The sequence below is a fragment of the Nicotiana tabacum genome, chromosome 22 (assembly GCF_000715075.1).
Source record: "Nicotiana tabacum cultivar K326 chromosome 22, ASM71507v2, whole genome shotgun sequence".
In the NCBI taxonomy this organism is placed as follows: domain Eukaryota; kingdom Viridiplantae; phylum Streptophyta; class Magnoliopsida; order Solanales; family Solanaceae; genus Nicotiana; species Nicotiana tabacum.
The window spans coordinates 83,940,822-83,964,771 of NC_134101.1; the positions used below are offsets into that span (position 1 = coordinate 83,940,822).

General features: G+C 39.1%; 1 protein-coding gene and 1 long non-coding RNA gene across 2 annotated transcripts; both read left to right on the plus strand.

The window, feature by feature from the left end:
• The first annotated feature begins 16,047 nt into the window (after nt 1–16,047).
• Nucleotides 16,048–18,537, plus strand: LOC107821140 (uncharacterized). Its single transcript, XM_016647550.2, has 3 exons — nt 16,048–16,278; nt 16,866–17,000; nt 18,137–18,537. Exons 1-3 carry the CDS (start codon nt 16,244–16,246, stop codon nt 18,366–18,368), a joined length of 402 nt encoding a protein of 133 aa, XP_016503036.1. The 5' UTR covers nt 16,048–16,243; the 3' UTR covers nt 18,369–18,537.
• A 2,889-nt stretch (nt 18,538–21,426) lies between these two features.
• On the plus strand, nt 21,427–22,568 carry LOC107821141 (uncharacterized). The gene is made up of 2 exons (XR_001656075.2): nt 21,427–21,561; nt 22,071–22,568. It is a non-coding gene; the product is annotated as an uncharacterized LOC107821141 (long non-coding RNA).
• Nucleotides 22,569–23,950: the final 1,382 nt, after the last annotated feature.

Consider the following 23,950-nt stretch of genomic DNA (forward strand, 5'->3'; position numbering starts at 1 on the left):
CGCTGAAAATGTAGTCGGTGCATTACATAGACCAAACAACATCCTTAAGAATGCAAATGTGCCATACAGACAAGTGAATGTGGTCTTCTCTTGGTCTTCAGGTGCAATAAGAATCTGGTTATACCCGGAATACCGATCCAAGAAGCAATAATAAGCACGTCTGGCTAGCCTATCCAACATCTGATCAAGAAATGGAAGCGGAAAAAATGGTCTTTTCGAGTCACTTTGTTGAGCTTCCTGTAATCCATGCGTACTCTCCAACCAGTGACAGTCCTTGTGGGGATCTCTCATTGTTGTCATTTGTAATCACAGTCATGCCCCCTTCTTTGGGACATATTGCACGGGCGAAGTCCATGAACTATCAGAAATGGGGTAGACAACCCCAGCATCCAACCATTTGATGATCTATATCTTGACTACCTCTTGCATGGCCTCATTCAACCGTCTTTGATGTTTCACGGAGGATTTGGCATACTCCTCCAATATGATTTTGTGCATGCAAAAGGCAGGGCTTATACCTCGAATATCTTCCAATGTCCAACCTATTTCCTTCTTCCAACTTTGGAGCACTGCAAGGGTGGATTCTACCTACACGCTAGTTGAGCACGCGGAAAGAATAACAGGTAAAGTAGAACATGGGCATAAGAACTCATACCTGAGGTGTGAAGGCAAGGGCTTCAACTCCAATGTGGGAGGCTCCTCGATTGAGGGCTTTGTTGGTGGAGTCTTCTGGTTCTCAAGGTCCAAGGAAAGTTTTCGGGGCTCATATGTATATGATCCCATTCCTTGCAAAGCATTGATACATTCTACCCAACCTTCCTTCTCATCCTCATCATGATTCAATAACACAATTTCTAATGGGTCTTCAACATTAATCATAGCACTAGTGTCATCAACAATTACTTCGGTCACAAAATCCACACATGAAGACACATCGTTGTTATTAGGCTGCCTCATTGACTTGCAAACATGGAACACAATTTTCTCATCGCCCACCCAGAAGGTAAGCTCCCTAGCTTCCACATCAACTAAGGCCTTCCCTGTTTCTAGGAAAGGTCTCCCCAATATGATTGACACCCCGTAGTCAACCTCACAGTCAAGTATCACAAAATCTGCGAAGTATGAACTTGTCGACCCGAACTAGCACATCATCAATTATCTCTAATGGCCTTTTCATTGTCCTGTCCGCCATTTGCAACCTCATGGATGTGGTCTTTGTTTCCCAATCCCCAATGTCTTGAACACAGAATAGGGCATCAAGTTAATGCTTGGCCCCAAGTCACATAAAGCTTTGGCAAAACTTGCACAACCAATAGTGCATGGGATTATAAAGGCACCGGGGTCTTCTAACTTTGGATCCATGGAGTGCACAATGGCACTCACTTGATGTGTCATTTTGATCATTTCACAGTTCATTGATCTCTTCTTTGTTACCAAGTCCTTCATGAACTTAGCATATCCTGGTATTTGCTCTAAGGCTTCAAGCAATGGCACATTTATGGACAAACTTTTTATCATATCAATGAATTTCTTGAATTGATTCTCATTGTTTTTCTTTGCGAGCCTTTGAGGATATGGGGTGGAGACCTTAGCAAAGGAGCCTTGGATTTGGGCACTACCGAATCCGGTATGTCTATCACATGTTCCCTAGACGGGTTCACATCATCTTGCATCTCTTCCACATTTTCATCAATGTTATCCTTACTTTATCATTTACTTAAACATCATCGCTTGGCTTATCATCATATTGCATCACCACATTATCATTCACAATCTTTCTTAAGTTTGAGGTACTAGAAACTCCACCTTTCCCGCTTCTTGTAGTCAACATCATATCATGGCCCGTATTGCTCCCATCCTTCGGGTTTACTGTCGTATCACTTGATAGTGCCCCCTTAGGGTGAGTATTCAAAGCTTGAGAAATTTGGCCAAGCTGGACTTCCAAGTTATGGATAGAAGTGTTGTGGGAGGCTAATTGAGCATCAGAGTTGGTCGTCTTCTACATCATCTGGTTAAATATATTTTCAATTCTACCCATTTCATTTGAAGAAAAACTCGGGCCTTGAGAAGTAAAGGGAGGTAGATTTCTTGGTTGTTGGAACATCGAGTGTCTTTGAAAAGCCGACCCCCGGTTGTTGTTGTTGTTCCACTTGCCTTGATTATTATTTTCTCCCCAATTACTATTACTATTGCCACCCCAATTGCCTTGATTTCCTTGATTACCCCAATTTTGATTATTGTTATTCCCCTAATTGCTTTGGTTGTTGTTGTTTCCACTATTCCAATTTCCTTGTTGGCCTTGATTGCCCCAGTTTGGATTGTTGTTGTTCCCCCAATTGCCTTGGTTTCCCTGTGATCTCCACTGTTGTTAATTCAGAGCATTGCTCCGTTGACCCTAATAATTGTTGACATATTGAACCTCTTCACCTTGATCATCATATGAATCATCTTCATTGTACCCACTGCCACTTTGCTCAGATTGATCCGGATTGTTTTGAACTTGGTGACGTTGTTGCCTTCTCTTGTTGACCAACATGTTCACTCCTTCCATGGCATGCACTTGTTTTGGCCCTTGAACTTGTTGCAATTGCGCTTTGGCCAATTGATTCATGGTGGTTGTCAACTCCGCTATAGCTTGTCCGTGATCATGAAGCTCCTTATGTATGTGAATAACATTTGCATCAACTTGAGGAACGTTAGCTCTACTTTTCCAAGCTGAAGAGGTATCCACCATTTCGTCCAATATTTCACAAGCTTCGTTATATGGTGTGTTCATAAAATTACCCCCGGCGAGTTGATTCACCACACACCAGTTAGTTGTATTGGTCCCCCTATAAAAGGCTTGTTGGATCATTGCCTCGATCGTGTCATTGTTAGGGCACTCTTTTGCTATTTCGGTACCTTTCCCGAATTTCATGCAGTGGTTCATTTGGCTCTTGTTTAAAAGCAATGATCTCATCTCTTAGTGTTGCCATATGTCTCGAAGAAAAGAACTTTGCAATAAACTTCTCAGCCAACTCATCCCAAGTGTGTATGGAATGGTTGGGTAACCTCTCTAGCCAATCCAAAGCCTTCTCCCTTAGAGAAAATGGGAAAATACTTAACCTCAATGCGTCCTCAGATACATTAGTCTGCTTGCTCCCCTAGCACATGTCAACAAAACCTTCGAGATGCTTATAGGCATTTTGGTATGGAGCTCCGGTGAAGAAACCCCTCTGTTCCAGCAGTGTAAGTATGACATTGGTTATTTGAAAGTTGTCAGCCCTAATCGGAGGGGGGGCACTCGCATAGCCTTCATTGGGCAACACCCTGTGTGCTGCCCTTGGAGGAGGTGGGGGAGAGTTTGGGATGTTGTCTTGTGGCTAGCGGCCTCTCCTCTGTACTTGAGGTTCAAGGTGAACCTCATCCACTTGTTCGTCATCTATCTCCTCCCCTAGTGGCATATTCCCGAGGGCTTCGTTGTTAAGAACCATTTGGTACCTAAAAGCAATTCACACACAAAATTAGAAAAATGGAAGGAAAGAAAAACAAAACATACAAATACTCAGATATATATATCTAAAACCGTCTAACTCCCCAACAATAGAGCCAAAAATTGATTGGGTCCAAGGCTACACTATTATTGAGTAAAGAGGGTGGTCGATGCAGTTTTAACCCAACTAAGTCGGGATCTAATCCATAGGGAGTTAATAATTGGAATTAGGTTTATATATAAGCTAGATACGGGTTTTGAATCTAATTACACTTCCACAAGTTTTAGGTTTGATTTCTACTTCTAACTTTACTCTAAAGATTGCAATGATTGAAAGTAAGGATAATATTTTTGTTGTTGTTTTACAAGTGTTTAAAGAGACTAGGGTCCTGACTTCTACCTAGGTGGCTATCTAACGGGTCACAAAAATCTAGGGCAAGCTTGATTAATTGGGGTCGTAATATAGCTATCACACCCGGGTACTCACTATATACCTCTTGCTAGTTTGAGTGATTTTTCCCAATTTGGCTTTCTCAAGTCCAAATGGGTATTCATGCAATTCAAGTGATATTAGCTCAAGTCGGGTATTACTATCTCTAGGTTTAACCTTTTAATTGAGGCTATCAATTTCTTGAGTTCACCCCAATTCCTTGTTAGCCTAGTTGACCTAAACTTAGTCTCTCTTTCTCAAGTAGAGACTAAGTCATAAAGGCATGAATTAATGTTTGCAACTATTAACTCTATAGTTCTACCAAGAACTAGGCTAAATATTACTAACCCATTCACATTCAATCCCTAAAATCAAATACCCATACTAGGATTGGGTCACAACCCTAGCTATGGGTTTAGCTACTCATGGAAATAACAGAAATTAAAGATGAAATGAAGATAAAATTCATAATACTAGATTAAAGGATGAAAATCTAATGTCAAAAATTGAATCTAGTACAAAATATCCCAAAATAGAAAACTACAGCCATCTCAGGTGCTCGTACAATACATAATATGACCTAAAACTTCCAAAAGGATCTATTTATACTAAGCTAAAATTTTCGAACAAAAATACCCCTATGGAGGTTGTGCGGCTATGTAATAATGAGCGTGGCTGCATTATTGCTTTCGCAGCCGCGTAATTCTGATCGCAGTCCATCTTCTTCAAATCTCGATCTGGGTTCAGCTGAGTTTTACGGATCGCATAATTTCAATCGTGGCCGCGTAAAGGACTTCCGCGACCGCACAATTCTGACGCGAACCGCACTTTTTTCTTTTGCTCAAGTTGTGAGCTCTCTGAACTTCGTGCACCGTGGTCCGCATAATTTCCATCGCGATTGTAGAGAGACTTTCATGGCAACACAATTATGGTGTGGTCCACGCTTATCATTTAGCCTGGAAATGCAATTCTCTGAACCTCCCTTTCGCGGACCGTGTCTTTCTGATCGCGGACGTGTTGTGGCTTTCGCGGCCGCACAAAATTTGTGCGGTCCGTGTTTCAGATCTCTTGGCCTAGTCTTAGTTTTTTGTTCAAGTTTTGACTCCTTTATGAGTTGATTATGACTCCTTTGGCTCATTTTGAATAGTTCCTACAAGCAAGCATATTATATTAGTTTGCGGGAATACCTTCACGCATTTATTGCCTAAACATAAGTTAAAGAGAGCAAATAATAGGGTAAAATCCCTACTTATCACCTTCTTGTTTCATGTCTTAACTGACTTCTAGATTACTAAGAATATGAGATTAAATGCTAGAAACTAAGATTTAGCTTATTATAACTTGATTAACATTTGACGGATTTTTGTGAAACTATTGATATGTTAAATTCGGTCACCACTTTGCTTAGTCACTAATACATCGTTACAACCGTTATTCTTGAGATATTGGATTCTATACTTGAGTTGAAGATCATTTTTGAGACTTTTTGAAATACTTGAACAATAAGGTTCTTGAGATTTATTGAATTGTTATTGGCTTGAAAGCTGTGATTGATGTCCATTTGGAATATTCGCTTAATCACTCTCCTTGAAGTTATTCATTCTTCCTAGCTTGCTTGTTTTTGATATACATGTGTTTAGTGATGAAGAGTGTAAAGCACGAAAGGTGATGTCATGCCATTGTATACACATTATCATGTGAGGAAGAGTGTAAAGCACGAAGGGTGAGGATGTGTCATTTCATTTACATTATCATGTGAGTATGTGAGTAAAAGCACAAATGGTGATGTCGTGGCATTTTATTTACATTATCATATGAGGATGAGAGCAAAAGAACGAATGGTGATGCCGTGCCATTTCATTTACATTATTATGTGAAGATGAGAGTAAAAGTACGAAGGGTGATGCCGTGCCATTTAATTTACATTTTCATATTTTATATTATTATGTGTGCATGACACAAAAGGTATTTTTGTGCAGGTGAGGACGAGAGACATGGCTTATATTGTGATATATTTTCCTTGTGTATACATTCGTGCCTTTAACTCGAGTTGTTACTGTTGTACCTGTGTTTTCTATATGACTTACCGTTGTTGTTGTTCTATCTTTGTCCTCTATCTCAATTGTTGTTGTTTTGTCCATGCCTTCTATCTGTTTAACTTGCAAATATCATGTTTTCCTTCTTGTTGTCATATTTACATCTATGTCATTTCTCATTTGTTGCACATTCATATAAGCCTTCTACCATATTAGTTATTCATGCCTTTTATTTGTTTAGCTTATAAAGATCATTCTTTCTTTCATATTTGTTATATTTATATCTAAGCCTTCTGCCATGTTAGCTAGTTAAATTTATGTTCTTTTACATTAAATGCTATCATTACTTCTATACCTCCTACCTAGTCTGTTAATGTTACCCATATGCATTGTGTTGTTCATTATTGCTACATGTGTATCTCTCACTTTATCGTTATTGTTAGTGGCATTTCTTTCACATGGTTGGTACTGTTATACGTATGCTTGGTAAGGAAGAGATAAATTCACAAAGGGTATTGCCATGCCAATTGATTTGACTTGGATTCATATATTTGGTGAGGATGAGATAAATGCACGAAGTCTATTGTGTGCCATTCAATTTGATATCTTGAGTATATTTCTCACACTATAAAAGTCATGAACTTACTACCGTGATTCTTTTACTACTTCGCATATTTGTTCTTGTGCTCTTCTATGTTATATTTTAGTATTATTCTGTTGCTAGTCTACTGCACATGTTATATCAGTGAGTATCTTTTAACTAAAAATCCTCTTCACTACTTCAGCGAGGTGAGTCATGATGCTTATTGAGTACATAGGTTCGGTTATACTCATACTACACTTCTACACCTTGCGCGCAGATTTTGTAGCTGGAGTGGTTGTGGATGGCGGGAGCTAGCATTGAAGATGTACCTGTGTTCCGGCTATAGCTGCCACTTATCCTTGGTAGCATTAGATTTTGCTACTCTGTTTATGTAGACTTCAAACATATGATGTATTTATTTCATACCAACTTTTGTAGATTCTAAGTCCAATAATCTAGTCTTGTACTATTAGTCCTTGGAATATTGTATAAAAATATATCATTTGTTGATCATCTTTATTTTATTAGAATTGTGTTAACTGTTAATTAGCTGACCTAACAGGTCGGGTTAGACGTCATCACGACTAGTGAATTTTGGTGAAGACAAGTTGGTATCAGAGCACTAGGTTCGTAGGTTCTACGAGTCATAAGTAAGTGTCTAGTAGAGTCATGCAGATTGGTATAATGACATCCATACCTATCTTCGAGGGGCTACAAGGCATTTAGGAAAATTTCCCTTCTTTCTATCCTTATTGTGCGGCCTTATTTCAGCTTCAAACCTACGATTTTGATTCTCCCTATTTGTTCATATGTGATGTTACACACTCGGTATTTGCTATGCGCTGACAGTTTGTGATGTTGCGGATAGATTACAAAAGGTTATAGATATTTGATTATCATCGCGATGTGATGTCTAGTCTTGGGAGCAGATGCAGTGATAGATCTTTCAGTCATTCATTTGTGGTACAATGCAGATCCTTATATCTTGTTAGTAAGCACGGACTTCGGAAGACTGGCTGGTGGCCTTATTGTTGTGCTTATAGTAGATTCATTGTAAGGTGTTGATTTGAGTCTAGCCGGTGGGTTATCTCCTGCGTAATAAGTTTGGATCTTGCGTTTCGTATGAGGTTTTCATTTGGTGGAATGCATATATTATCATTTTAGGGAATCTTGGGGAGTTTTCCTGACTATTGCAAGGATGGGTATGCACATGGCAGAGTCTTCATAGTGTTCTATGGCTAGTATTGCATGAGTTTTTGATGTATCAGCTAAATAGCAGTGCGGGATCATGGCAGCCATGAAGATATGGTACTATTGATTTCCGATGATGTGTTCTATGGCTTCGATCTAAGTGGGGGAGTCTGTTATAAATAATTGGATTACAGGATCATGCATTGTATCAGTTTTTGGGCGGAGGGATTATTTGGTTGTTCCTTTGAATAGTCATGTGTTGGTGATGTATAGGTTTCTCGATTCATGTTAGTTGTATATATAAGATCAGAGTAAGGTGAGTGGTTATCGAGAAGGTTCTGAAGAGTTCCAGATCATATGTGGCATTTAAGGACTCCTGAATTTGTGAACGAATAGGGCTTAAAATCTATAGTGAGTGTTGACAAGATCTGCAGTATTTCTATGTCAAGAATGATCCTACATGGCAAAAAAATAGAGAGATGTAAGAAATGACTTTGGATTTGTAGAACATTCCTTCAGAGAAAGCATACCAGATTGAGTTACTTTCGGGTTGGCAGTCTGCATGGCTCAGTAGAGTTAGAGGAGATCATTTCTGATGACTTGATTATGTGTTAATGAATTCTGAAGAATTCACCATGGTTATGGCCACGACCCGAAGTTGATATTTTCTACAGGTATAAAAGATACATTAGGTGTGGTGATGTTCCCCTGGTTGGAGTTAAATGGAAAGTTCTCAATTGATGAGGTGTTCATCCTGTTTGTGATCCAGAGTTGATTATGAGATTTTCGTATTTTCTCTAGTTAGCATGTTAGTGGCGGTGCGCCATGTGGGGTTGAAAGTTGTGAGTTCAAGGTTACAGTTTAGTTTTGCATGGAAGGATATGATTTCTTGATGAAAAGGTCAGTTTCAGGTATTTAAGAGAATGTTGGCACTATTTGATATCGCTGGAGGAGAGTCCACATGTTGGTAAGTGCATTGTGTTTTGGCTTGTGGGTATTTTTCTGTAAGATGATGGAGTATGAGTGATGCATCAGCCATTTGAGTAGCGATGTTGAGATCGAATATGGAAATTCTGGGATTCATGAGGTTTAGAGACTGGAATTTCTCGTAGGCAGACTATTCCTTGGTCACGAGTTGTGAAGAAACTTGAAGGATTGGATAATTGATGGAATGTGTTATAGAAAGGTTGCTATGGATATTTGGAAGATTATTTACCTATTTGGGAATGATCCGAATTTGGTTTGGTGGTTATTTGTGAGCCTAATGAGAATGTCTATTCTATATCGGATCAAATTTATTTACTCTTATGCAACTGTTACCTCAGGTATAATCGGGAAGAATGGATGTTATTCGTGCCTTGGTCTATGTTACGTGTTTCTCTCGTATGCTATAATGGGTTGTAAGGGTTGCATGATTGTTCGCACGCATATTGTGATTCCGTTTAGGCCTTGTGGCATTATGGGTGAGATGACCCTCGTGATTTTGATTTGCTTATTGCACCATAGTTGTTCTTGTGTTTCTCAATATTATTTATACCTAATCATCTTCCCACAGTTATATTTGTGCACTCTATCGTGCTTGATGTTGATGTATATGCAACCAGTGAGACCGAGCATTATGGCTCGATGGGTACCCCTATGTGAATTGATATGATTGGATCGGGTTGCGCGCTGCAGCGATGATGTGATGAGATATAACTCCTTATTCTTATTTCGTGTATTTTGCTTTCACTTTGTTGAAAATAGTTCATAAGAAGATGTTAAAATTTCCCTACCTGCTTAACTTGCTTAGAAGCCTTCTTACTTAACTTTCTTACTATTATCCAGCATGTCTGAATTATTATTTGTTTGGTGCACGGAACTACGTTACGTAGGGATCTATGTGGCTTTGGTGTGACTTGTTATTTGGCTGCTTGTATTGGCGGAGATGAGGTGTCTAGACCTGAGATTTGCACTATCGTATTGGGATGAGTAATATTTGGGAGAAGGATACCTTATCTCCGCTCAGAATTTGGACAATGGACCTTGTCAGATGGGTGAGCTTCTTGACTTGTTGATCTGAAGGGTGGTTATGTGTTTCTGTGTGTTTCTTTCGTCATCGGTAGTGTATGAAGGTTTTGAACAAGGTTTTATTTGATATGAGGTTTACTACCGGTACCAGATTTGTTTTTGGGTAGCTAAGGTGGTCAGCAGTTATTGCTGTGTAGATAAGATATTCGGGTCTCGTAATAAATTCTGGCTATTGGAAATTGGGTTCTAAGGTTTACGGACTAAGGTTGAAGTAAGGATTTTTAGTTATGTTGAGTTGGCAGACTTATATGGATCGGGGTGATGTGGGATCACTCTCGGGTATGTGCATGGTAAGGTTACACCATGATTTGATGGCATTGGAATGACTCTTGTCACGTTCGAGGACGAACAGATGTTTAAGTGGGGGAGGATTTAATGATCCAATCGGTCGTTTTGAGCATTTACATTTTGTTCATCCATTTGATGTATTGAGTATCTTCATATGATGTATTATAACCTGTGCGAATCGTCGATTTTGGTTTTTGAGTGCCTGGGGAAGGATTTGGCAGAATCAATCTCATATTCGAAGCTTTAAGTTGGAAGTGTTGACCAAGTATGACTTTTATGTATTTGACCCCGGATTGGAGTTTTGATGGTTTCGTTAAGTCCGGATAGTAATTTTGGACTTGGGCGTATGCCTGGTTTGGCATTTGGACGTTTCTAGAAGGTTTCGGCACAATTTGGCAAAAGTTGGCAATTTAGAGTTTTGGAATGTTCATAAGTTAGACTGAAAGTTGACTTTGATGATATCGGGTTCGAATTTTGGTTTCGGGAGTTGGAATATCTTCGTTATGTCATTTGGAACTTGTGTGCAAAATTTGAGGCCATTCCGAGTTGATTTGATATAGTTTGGCACGAGTTTTGGAAGTTGAAAGTTTATTAAGTTTGATTTGAGGTGTGATTCATGGTTTTGATGGTGTTATGTGTGATTTGAGGCCTCGAGTAGGTTTGTGTCGTGTTTTGAGACTTGTTGGTATGTTCCGACGGGGTACTGAAGGGCTCGGGTGAGTTTCGGACAGGTTTCAAACCATTTGGGCCATGTTGTTATTGTTGGTTTCTGCTGTTACCTGTTACTTCCGGTGTTCTTTGCGATCACGAAGGTCCAGCCGCGTTAGCTAAGTGTATTTTGGTCTGCTGAGAATTTGTTCTTAGTGGATGCCATATGGAAGCCGTTCGAAGAAGGTAAGTTGATTGTATTCCGCATTTGCGATGAAGTGTCGTGTTTGCATAGAGTTGAGTTGAGGAGCTGGGAGCTAGAGGAAATGTATTCGCGTTCACGAAGTAGTAGTCGCGTTCGCGAAGGTTTGGATCTGCTGTGCATCACGTTCGCGAGGTCTATGCCGCGAACGCGCAAAACCCTTTTGTGTTGGTTAGATTTTGTTCATGCGAATGCGATGGTCTTCCTGCGTGCATGAAGGATATTGCTGGAGTAGTGTTATAAAGTACTTTATTTCAAAGGTTTCATACATTTTATCATATTTTGAGCTATGGAGCTCAGATTTGGGCGATTTTCACCATATGATTGGGGTAAGTGTTTTCCACTCTATTTTGATTATATTCCGTGATTCCATGTTCATTTTTAGCATTTGATTGATGATTTCAAAAGAGAAATTAGGCTTTTTGTCTAAACTTTTCTAAAGTGAATGTTTGACTTTTGAACATCGATTTGGAGTCGGAATTGAATGAAATTAGTAGGGTGAACTTAGTCAATGGGGTTGAGATAGATGAAAACCCCTCCACAAACCGCCCATAATAATCCGCCAAACCTAAGAAGCTTTGAATCTTTGTAGTTGAAGTAGGTCTAGGCCAGTTCTGAACTACCTCAATCTTCTTATGATCAACTTTAATGTCTTGGAAGATACAACATGGCCCAAGATGGCTATCGAGTCCAACCAGAAGTCACACTTCGAAAACTTGGCATATAACTGACGATCCCTCAAAGTTTGAAGTACGATCTGAAGATGCTGCTCATGCTCCTTTCGACTGCGAGAGTAAACCAAAATATCATCAATGAAGATGATCACAAAAGAATTCAGATAGGCCTGAATACCTGGTTCATCAAATCCATAAAGTCTTCTGGAGCATCAGTCAAGTCAAATGACATCACTAGGAACTCATAGTGAGTATATCAAGTTCAAAAAGTTGTCTTACGGACATCCGATGCTCTAATCTTCAATTTATGGTAGCCAGATCTCAAGTCAATCTTCGAAAACACTTTGGCACCCTGAAGCTGATCAAATAAGTCATCAATTCTCGGCAACGGATACTTGTTCTTGATACTTTGTTCAACTGCCGATAATCTATACACATCCTCATCGAACCATCCTTCTTTTTCACAAACAACACTGGTGTACCCCAGGACGAAACACTATCTTTACTTTTTACCTATGTTTCTTCCTTTTGACTAGTTTAATATATTGAGCCTTGTTTTCCCATACAATATGGTGCGGTAGAAATGGGTTGAGTGCCCGGAACGAGATCAATGCAGAAGTCGATATCTCTATTAGGTGGCATCCCCGACAAATATGTAGGAAACCCCTCTGGGAACTCACACACAATTGGTACTAAATCCATGAAATGAACCTCCGCACTAGGATCACGGATATAGGCCAAATATGCTAGACACCCCTTCTCGACCATACTCTAATCTTTCACATAAAAAATGACCCTGCTAGTAGAATGCCAAGAGTCCCTCTCCACTCTAATCGAGACAACCCCAACATGCCTAATATCACAGTCTTGGCGTGACAGTCCAAAATAGATTGATAAGGTGACAACCAATTCATGCCTAAGATCACGTCAAAATCCACCATATCAAAAAGTAGAAGGTCTACCCTAGTCTCATATCTCCCGATAGAAACCAAACATGAGCGATAAACACGATCTACCATAATAGAATCTCCCACAGGTGTAGGCACAAAAAAAGAGGATTCAAAGAATCACAAGACATAACCAAATATGAAGCAAAAAAGGATGAAACATATAAATAAGTAGATCCCTGATCAAATAAAACTGAAGCATCTCTATGGAAAACCGGAACAATATATGTAATGACCGCATCTGATGACTCTACCTCAGGTCTAGCTACGAATGCATAAATATGGGGCTGAGCCCCACCTCTCTGACTTCCACCTCTCAAACGGCCTCTAATTGGCAGGCCTCCACCTCTAATAGTCTAACCACCATCTCTAGCTTCCTGACCCCCGCCTCTAGCAGGCTGAGCGGGTGATAGAGCAAGCAGTGCTGGAACCATGGCACGAGAACCCTACTGAGGCACACTACTATGAAGTTTGGGACAGTACCTCCTGATATGACTCGTACCTCCACACTCAAAGTACTCTCTCGATTGTTGTGGCTGTTGAAGGTGAGACTGACCCTGATGGCCTAGATAACCACTGTGATAGCTCTGAATCGGGGCTGCACTGATGGTAGCTGAAGGTGCACTTTTTGCTAGCTACTCAAGATGAGACCCATAAGAACCACGACTGCTCAAGGCACCATGGGATGCCTGGAATGCTGACTGAACTAGCTTGATATGATGGCATCTACAAAAAGACCCCGACCTCTAGATGAGGCACCACTGAAACCAATGAAATGACGAAGCCTCTTCATAGATACCACCTCCCTTACCTAAACATGAATCATTACGTTCCGTCTAGCAATCTCTACCACCCGCCGAAAGAAATATCATTCCCAGTCTCCTTGGCCATCTGTAGCATGATACTAAAAGTAAGGCCATAAATGAATCTCCTCATCTTCTCCCTGTCAGTAAGGAGCACGACACCTGTATGGCAAGATATATCTACCAATTGGGTTTCGTACTGGGTAACACTCATGCTACCCTGCTGTAGGAGCTCAAACTACCTGCAGTACTCCTCTCTCAGAGTAATGAACTTCTCAAAAAATAACCGTGAAAACTGATCCCAAGTGAGTGGAGGTGAATCTGCTGGTCTGACTCAGTCATGATCCTGCCACTATATATATCTCTTGGTGCAGCCGTGCATTTGAAATGCCGCAAAGTCAACTCAATTGATCTCCACTATACGCATGTTGTGCAATACCTCATGGAAACGATCAATTAAATCCTGTGGATCCTCAGAAGGTGTGCAACCAAAGAGAATGGGAAATAACTTTGTGAACTTGTCCAATCACTTCAACCTCTCAGAAGACATCGCGACCTTATCTATGGGCTGAGTAGCAATAGCGGGTTGAACTACTCTAACGCTAGAACTGCTAGAGTTTGATATGGGATCCATCTGCTCCGTAGTGTGAGTAATGGGATTTGGGCTCCTCCCCCAAGCCTGAGAGATAGCTGGCGCCATAGGAAATGCTCTGGCCTTGGCCATACTCTCCATAAGGCCCAATAAGCGAACTAGGGCGTCCTGAAGTACAGGAGTATTAATGAATCCCTTCGGGGCCTGAACGGGTTCGACTGGTGTGATCTGAACTGGGATCTCCTCCTCATGCTCGATTTGAGACTCTGCAACGGGTGTTGTTGCCGATGCTCTAGGTTGAGCTTTACCTCTGCGTTGACCCTTACCTCAGCCCCGACCCCTACCATTGGTAGTGGCTGCAACATGAGGCTCTGGCTCCTGCTCGGTAGTGGATCTTGTGCGTGTCCTCATCATCTGCGAGAGAACAAAAATAGAATGGTTCAAACTTCAGTGATAGAATAAAGTCGCACGATAGAGAAAGAAAGAAGTGAATTTTTTTCTAAAGCTATAGCCTCTTGTTAGCAATTGCGACCATCGCGATTCCAAAACACATGTTGTAAATGCGAACTGTGCCCCCAGACTGCATAAGTCCCAAATGCGATTCCACCGCTAATGCGAGTAAAGGCTTGCATTTGCGAACTTGCCTATTGCATTTGCGAACCTGCCTAAGTCTAGTCGCAAATGCGACCAAGCCATCATAAAAGCGAAGCCTGGGATGTCCACAAATGCGAGAATTTCTTTGCAAATGCGAAGTCTACCCTGCCCAATCCCTCATCACAAATGCGAATTGAACTTCGCAAAAGCGGAGTTCGTATTTGCGAACAGGTCATCGCAAATGTGAGACCTGCAGTTCAGCACCAGAACTGAAGCACACCAGCAATTGCCAAATTACCCAACTCATCTGTAACTCACCCGAAACTCAACGAGCCCCTCAGGCTCCAAATTAAACATGCACACAAGTGTATAACATCATATAAACTTGCTCGTTACCTCAAATCATTAAAGTAAGATCAAATAATAAGGATTGACCACCAAAACTCAAGATTTCAACTTGAAAACTCATTTTTCACAATCTTTCACAAACTGCATCGAAATTCGCTCGAGTCACCCTGGACCCCAACCAAACCTGCGTACAAGTCCAAAAATATCATATGAACCTACCGGAATCGTCAAAGTACCGATTAAGGTCGTTTACCAAGAATGTTGACCGTGGTCAACTCAAGTTGTTTTTAAAACCAAAAATCACATTTTTCTTTTAAATTTTACGTAAAAACTTTCCCAAAACAACATGGTCCACGCACGCAAGTCACATAACATCCAAGGAAGCTATGAGAAGTCCCGAAACACAGAAATAAGTGCTAATACTTAAAATGACCTATCAGATCGTCACATTTTCGTCCATTATTACTATAACTTATAGAATTATAGAAATAGAACACACGTTAAGTGGTGGCACAAATATAGAATATTTATGCACTTTTTCATTAAAATAATTGAAAAGACAAGAAAGAAAATTAGAATAGTCACAGGATAATGCTCTCTATTTGTAAAAGTGATTGGTAAAAAAACTAGAAATATGTTGATTGATTACAAGCTAATTAAAGGGCTTTCTATTCATTAGTCATTAATAGTGTTATGATTGTCCTCTTCCCAATCACCAGCAATATTGGCAACAGCTGGTCTCCACCAGCATAAAAAAATTGCATTAAAATATAGGAAAAGTTTTAACACCTGGCAGTATATCCAACACTTCTTTACAATCCATACGCAGTTGTCACGAGAAACGAGAAAGAGCTTTAATCGGAGTGGACTAGGAATATATGATATATCCGCTCCCTAGCTTTTGAACCTTTTGTTCTCCACTGTAATATTGAAATTTTAAGATGTGAACAAAAACAATTAGAGGCATTTACACCTATAGTCTTTTTTATGCTATTATTATAAATTCTGTTTTCGTTAAATTTATGAATTAAATTTACCTATAAAAAGGAAAAATAATTTATATAATTAGTATAAGGATAGAATTTAGCCAAGTTACACTAACGAGAACATAAAAAGAAAAAAGAAAAAAAAAGGTGATCGGCAAGGCTTTGTAGGAATATTCTAGATAGCTGAGAAACACAAGCGATTTCAAATATAGAAATGGGAAAAAACCAGCAGCCACATCTATAAAAAGCAGCTATCAAATGAGTGGAATGTAGCGAAATTTCAGGATAATTAGCATAGCGAGAGAGAATTTTACAGCACATGGAAGTTCTTAGCTCAAGCCAGCCGTCACTGAGGTTAGCTCACACTCTGAAAACATCGAATTAGCTTTTTCTCTTCACTTAAGCAATCTCTATATATAATAACTTGTAAAAGTTCATCTATCTTACTACCAAAATTTTTTTATTAGTTAACAGTTGCTATGACGAATTTTAAAAAAGGCTATACGGAGAAATTGTTTCTTATATAAATATTTTTTTATTTTCTATCCAGTGTCCAATGCCTACTGGTTTACTAAGTCAGACTCGTGCCGTATAAGATACGTTTAAAGGGGAAGCGCTCCCCGATAAAATTTTGTTCAATCATATCTTTTTAGAAGGTAATCTTAGTGTAACTAGTAAAGTTGTTCATGTGACGAGGAGGTCACGGTTCGAACCGTAAAAATAAATTTTTGCAAAAATGCAGGTTAAGGCTGCTTATGATAGACCCTTGTGTTCGGACTTTTTCCCGAATCTCGCGCAAAGCAAGAACTTAGTGCCCTTTATAGTTTGTAACCCGTGACTTCTTATATAAAGATGGAGGGATCATATCCACTTATCTCACCACAAAATTTGGTAGTTCAACCACATATACTTATAAACTGCTATGTTATCGGTGTTTGTAGATGCTGCGGAACAGAGGAGGGGAAAGTAGAGTGCAAGTGCGCAGAAGGATGGTCTTGCTCCGTTATTAAAACAGATAGTCCCAAAGCTGGCAAGCCCTTCTGTATTTGTTCCACCGACACCACTTGTATCTGTGTGTATGTACTCACTATTTCCAATGTTTTTTTTTTCCTCAAGAAATATCTACGAGAGTATAGCCTGTTTGGACATAAGAAATATTTTTCCTTTTTTTTCAAATTCTTTTTATTTTTTTCTGAAATCAGCATTTATTAATAAAATTTTCAATTTTCACTTGAAAATGCATTTTGAAATTATTCAAAGTTTTAAAAAACTCCAAAATACTGTTTTTCAAAATTTTCATTCAAATCACTTGCAAAACTTCAAAAATAACAAAATTATATTTATGTCCAAACACAATTCCAATTTTCAAATACCATTTTCTTTTGAGAATATTTTCACTTTTTTTTATGAAATTTTACAATTCTTATGTCCAAACGTCCACCAAGTATTTGTGGACGAAAGAATGAACGGAAGTACTCCATGACTGAAATGAACGGAAGTACTCCATGACTGAACTTGTCTCCAATATCATGTTAATTTGTGTTATCACATCCTCTAAGGATTAAACTGAGAACACAAGGTTTATTGTTTCGTAAAGTAACAATATTATTTTTTACGCATTAAAATAATTAAACTTTACACATTATATATCAATACAATTTCTAAACTTTTCTTAATATGATAGTAATTTTATTTTTCTAACACATTATGAATTTTACTTATTTCGTACTATAGTGATTAAATATAGCCATCAAAGTATCAGTGCTATAATTGGTAAAGTGTATTTTTGTTCTGTCATAGTGGGCGACTTTAATATGACAAAAGTAGCATTGTGAAAACTATATTTACGTAGTTGATTTAATGTGACAAAGGCTAATTTATGCTTGCACATTTCTCGAAAAATTAGTACTCTTTCTATCTATATCTATGTGTTATACTTTTTGTTTTATATGTACTAAAAATGTCATACTTGCTTTTTTTAGAAATAATTTAACTTTAAACTTTATATTTTATCTTTAATGAGATGATTGATAATCAAACAAATATTTATGACTAGCTTTGAATCATAAGTTTCAAAAATACTTTTTTCTTTTATAAATTCCGTGTCGGGTCAAATACTGTCACATAAAATGAGACGGAGGGAATATCAGGACCTAATAAGAAGAAATTAAATTCTCTGATAAAGAAACTTATGTTTGCACATATGTTGAAGGGATGAATCTGAGAGCACGTTAGCAGAGGTTAAGAAAGCTTTAGAGGGCTCACTTGGTTGCAAAGTAGTCTGCAAGACTGATGCAGGATATACTTGTAAAGTCACCAATGCTGGGAAAGTCATAACTGAATGTGGAGAAGGTTGCATCTGCATCGTTGATGAAACAGGCAGTATTAAATGCATAACCAAAGCAGCAGAAACCTCCTGCTGCACCTCTTCCTCTTGTAACTAAAATATATAAGACCAATATTCATGAACAAATAAGACCAGCAGCTAGCTTGCTTGCATGAATGATGCTGGATTAATGGTGTCGGCTTGAAAAAATAGTGCTTATCTCGAATCATGTGATCATTTGTGTATCTCCAGTTTGTTTTATTAAATGAATTTCTGTTTGTTTAAAATTCCTGTATGTGAATGAGTATGTGTTTGGTACGAAATTTTTTAACTTTTTTATGTTTGGTTAAGGGCGGTTAAATAGCACCGGAGCATAAAGTCAAATTTTAACATATAAGATTGTAACAACCCGACCGGACACTTTGTGTATTTGAGTCTTATTTCCTTTATTATACTTCACATATGTGTATTTGTGGTTTTATGACTTACGGAGTGGTTAGTTTCGTTCCGGAAAAATTTTGGGTTGATTTGACTCTTTGGTTCTTGGTTTAGAAGCTTAAATTAAAAATATTGACCAAGGTTTGGCTTTTGTGAAAACAATCTCGGGGCGGTGTTTTGATGGCTTCGATAGCTTTGTATAGTGAATTTGAACTTGGGTGTATGTCCGAAATCGAATTTGGATATCCCTAGGTTAATTTGGCTTGTTTTGTCGAGATTTGGCAATTTGAAGTTTAGAACTTTTCCCAAGTTTGACTGTAGGTTGACTTTTTGACTAACGAGTTTAAAATTTTGATTTGGGACTTTAAATAGGTCTGTTTTGCTATTTGGAACTTTTCTGCAAATTTTGGTGTCAATCGGAGTTGGTTTGATAGGATTTAGACGCTTGGTTGTAATTCTAGAGGTTCTTGAGTTTTCTTTTGAGTTTCAGGCGTTTTTGCGTCCGATTCGTAGTTCTAGATGTTATTTTTTTTTGTTTTAATCGCGCGAGCGAGTTCATCAAATATTTTTAGACTTGTGTTGATACTGGAACCCGGAGGATTTGGGTGAGTTTCGGACGTGTTTCAAAATGATTTGGACTCAATCAGGTTGCTTGTGTGCTGGTGTGTCGCAATTGCGAACATCAGCATCGCAATTGCATGATAGCAGAAGGGCCTCAGGTATCGCAATTGCGATGCCTTATCGCAATTGAGAAAATAGGCTTGATTGGGTAGTACGCTTTTGCGATAATTACGACGCAATTGCAATGGAGACGAGCTTCTCAAATGCGAAGCTAGTGTCGCATTTGTGACTTCCCCCTTAGGATGTCAGAGGCTGCAACTCTGAGGCTTTCTTCGCAATTGTGAAGTGCTCCGAGACTTTCTTCGCAATTGCGACAGTTCACAATTGCGAACCATGTGTATCAATTACAATCTGCAACTGAACAAAAGGGTTGGGAGTCGGAATTTCATCACATTTTCACTCATTTTAGAACCCTAGACTCGGTAGGAGGCGATTTGGAGAGGGAATTTTTATCTACAATCATTGGGTAAGTAATTTTAATCAATTTTCAACTATATTTTATGATTATATGAGATTTAATATCAAATTTATGAGAATCAAAGAGAAATTTTAGGGATTTTTGTATGTCTTGAAAAATAAAAATTTGAGAGTTGAGAGTTGAATTGGACTCGGATTTGAAAAGAAAACACATATATGGACTGGTGGTGTTATAGGTAGTCAGGATCTATCCTTGGACCAGGGTTTTGATCGGGCGAGCCCGGGATTGACTTTTGTTGATTTTTGGTGAATTGTGTAAGATCATAGCTTTATTTATCGTAATTGGTTTGTCTTGCATTGTTTGATGTTATTAAGTCATTTTTGGTTAGATTTGAGCCGTGCAGAGGTAAATTTTAGGGGAAAGCTATTTTTAGGGTTGATTTGCTTAATTGAGGTAAGTATCTTGTCTAACTTTGTATGGGGAACTACCCTTTAAGATTTGGGTTAATTATGTTATTTGAATTATGTGGAAGACGTGTACATGAGGTGACGACTGTGTTCAAAGTATTATATGTAGTATTTTGACCGGTTTAGACTCTTAGGATCTTTCATGCATTTAATTGGTATTGTCATACCATGCTATATCTTCCATTGTTAAATTACTCTTACATGCTTTACTTGATGTTTTTAACACATGTCCTTTATTTTATTGTCAAACTTGCTCTTATATCCCTTAATTGACGTTATTACCTCTCTTATTATCATGTGCCTCTTTTATTCCACGATGTCTCTTTGTGTTGAACTATTCTTATCAATTTAGACGTAGTTAGTTCATATTATCTCTTTCATCTTAAGCTTATGTTACACATTTAAATTAGAAATTGTCATTTTGTAGGAATACCTTCATTTTGAGTTATTGAAGTTGAAGTCGTAAAGGCTATTAACACCTTGAGGTTGAAGTTGTTGATTATTGAGATATTTTTTCTTTTTGAGTATTTCTCCTTCATTTGTTATTTTGAGATTCGTGTACACATTATGGTTGAGTCGTGGACTATATGTTTTGGTAACATTGGTATTGTGATTTTTGCAATGTTGTGGCATTCGAGTACGTGTGGTGTGAGTTGATTATTGTGTTGTGTTATCGATGCGCATGCGGCGGTATAAGGATAAGGGTTAATATGCATGCATCGAGATAAGGTGGGATTTATTTTCGTGTTACTAGTAAGGGAATTACTTGAAGCCACGCGGCGAGATAATGGGGGCTAAAGCGAGTGTAACTATTTTGGAAAAATATTTTCAAAAATACAAATGCAAGGTTCACGTGGCGATACAAAGAAGATTGTGATTCAGACTCGTGAAATGTGAATATGAGGCGTGGTACCTCGGTATGATTTTTTTGTACATTCAATGTTGGAAATACATGATGAGTTGAACGATTGTTATTCTTGATTACTTATTCCTTTCCATTCGCATTTTGATTGAACTTAGTTGTTGTTTTATTACATGTATTCTTTTACAGTCCTTTGTTGCTTATTTTTGTTGTTAGCCTCGTATTGATATATTTCTTTCTTGTCCTTTAATTTCTCTTACTATTCATTGTTATATTATATATATATATATATATATATATATATATATATATATCTTGCACAAGTGTCTATCTCTAGTAGGTATCTTGACCTGATCTCGTTACTGCTCTACCAAGGTTAGGCTTAATACTAACTGGTACCGTTGTGGTATACTTATACTATGTTTTTGCACATTTTTATGCAGATCAAGGTACATCTGCTCGTGTCTAACACTAGTGATTGATCAATTATCTCGGAAACTTCAAGGTATACTTGCTCGACGCTCGTAGGCCTCAGAGTCACCTTCTTCTTTTGACTGTGTTACTGTTTATTTTCAATTCAGACAATATTGTATTTAGAGATCCTATGTGTATTCTTGTTAGAGCTTATGACTCAGTTCCACCTAGGTTTGGGAGTTATTGGACAACTTCACCGTTTGAGTTTTATTATGGAAGTTTAATAGTTTAATTTGATGTTTATGTTATCATTTCTGCTATTTCTTAATGTATGTTAGGCTTACCTAGTCTTATATTAGGTGCCAACACGACATTCTAAGGTAGGAATTTGGGGCCGTGACAAGTTGGTATTAGAGCCTTAGATTCATAGGTGTTACGAGTCATAAGCAGGTTTAGTAGAGTCTTGCGGATCAGTACAAAGACGACTGTACTTATCTTCGAGAGGTTACAAACTGTTAGGAAATTCCACTTCTTTGATTCCTTATGATATGAATTTGTTGATTTGGAAATTTAAGTCTTTGTCATTCTATTCTCTCACAGATGATGATGATACGCACTGCTGGATCCGATGATCATACACCCGTGCTAGAGCCACGAGAGGCCAGGGACGGGGTAGAGGCCGAGGAGGGGAACATGGTGCAGCTAGAGAACCTGCTCGAGCAGCGACTAAGGAGCCACTAGTAGCATTGATTGGGGGACAGGCACCCAAGGCGCCTGTTATCACCCCTGCCCTTCAGGAGACCCTAGCACACGTTTTGAGCATGTTCGGTACTCTAGCCTTGGCAGGATTGATCAGGCCCCTGGAGTTATGCCAGTGCAGCTTGTTTTTACGGTTCAACCCGAGGTCAAGGCAGAGGCATCTGAGGAGGAGCAGCTGAGACTTAAGAGGTTCAAGAAGTATCACCCTTATACTTACAATTGTATAGTTATTGAGGATGTGTAGGGTTTTTTGGATAAGCGCCACCGTATTCCCCGCACCATTGATATTATATTGTGGAGACAAGCGCAGTTGCCTTTAATATATTTTTGCTATCAGGAGCAACATGCAGGTGGTGGCAGGCTTATAAGGAGGTTGGGCAAGTTGATGCAACCCCACTCACTTAGGCTTCATTTTCATAGCTATTTTTGAGAGAGTTTGTTCCCCAGAAAACTCGGGATGCATGGTGCACATATTTTGAGCAGCTGCATCAGGAGACTATATCAGTGACAGAGTATGCCATCAGGATCACTGAGCTATCCCGACATGCACCTTCCTTTATTTTGATAGTCAGATAGAGAGTCCGCAGATTTATTGAGGGGCTCAGTTATGGTCTTAGATTCAGCATGGCTCGGGACTTAAAGATGGGTACTCCATTTTAGTAGGTGGTAGTGATCGCACAGAGGCTGGAATGTATAAGGGGACGAGAGAGAGAGAGAGAGAGAGAGAGAGAGAGAGAGAGAGAGAGAGAGAGAGAGAGAGAGAGAGAGAGACAGGGATGTCAAGAGGCCTCGAGGTCTTGGAGGATTTAATGGTGGCCACACTGCAATTTCAGCTCGTCATGGCAAAGTCTATATGAGTTGCCTAGTTCATTTAGAGCTTCCAACTACTAGTAGTGCTACGGCTATCCCGAGGTCTCATGTTAGCCACTTTTTGTGCACCTTCTAAACGGGGTGTGTTCAGCGATCAGTCTAGCCGATCAAGCCAGAATTCGTTTCAGCAGCCACGCCCACTTCAGAGATTTTATCAAGTGTGTTGATACTATACATATGGTCAGGGACTGTCCAGAATTAGGAAGGGTGTACCTCCTCAGACCACACCAGCTCCACGAATTCCATAGGGTCCACAGGCCATGGTTAATGCTCCAGTTGATGCTCCACCCGCATCTCCAGCTAGTGGTGAAGGTCAGGCGGGTAGTGTTTGCCCTAGAGTGGGGAGGCTATGCTATATTCTATGCTTTTCCAAGTAGGATGAGAGAGGTCGCATTAGACGCCATCATCATAGCTATTGTTCCGATCTATCATAGGGATACCTCGGCCTTTTTTATCCGAGCTCCACTTACTCATATGTGTCATCTTACTTTGCTCCGTATTTAGATATATCATTTTGATTCTTTGAGTGCTCCTGTATATATGTCCACACTTGTGGGAGATTCTATTATTATAGACTGTGTTTATTGGCCGTGTTTAGTCACTATTGGTGGTTTTGAGACCATAATTGATCTATTGCTACTCAATATGGTAGAATTTGACGTGATCTTGGGCATGGACTGGTTGTCGCCCTATCATATTATTTTGGACTATCACGCCAAGACCGTGACATTGGCTATGCAGGTTTACCGTAGTTGGAGTGGAGGGTACAATGGATTATATTCCTATTAGGATGGTGTCCTTTCTAAAGGCACATCGAATGATTGAGAAGAGTTGTGATGCATACATAGACT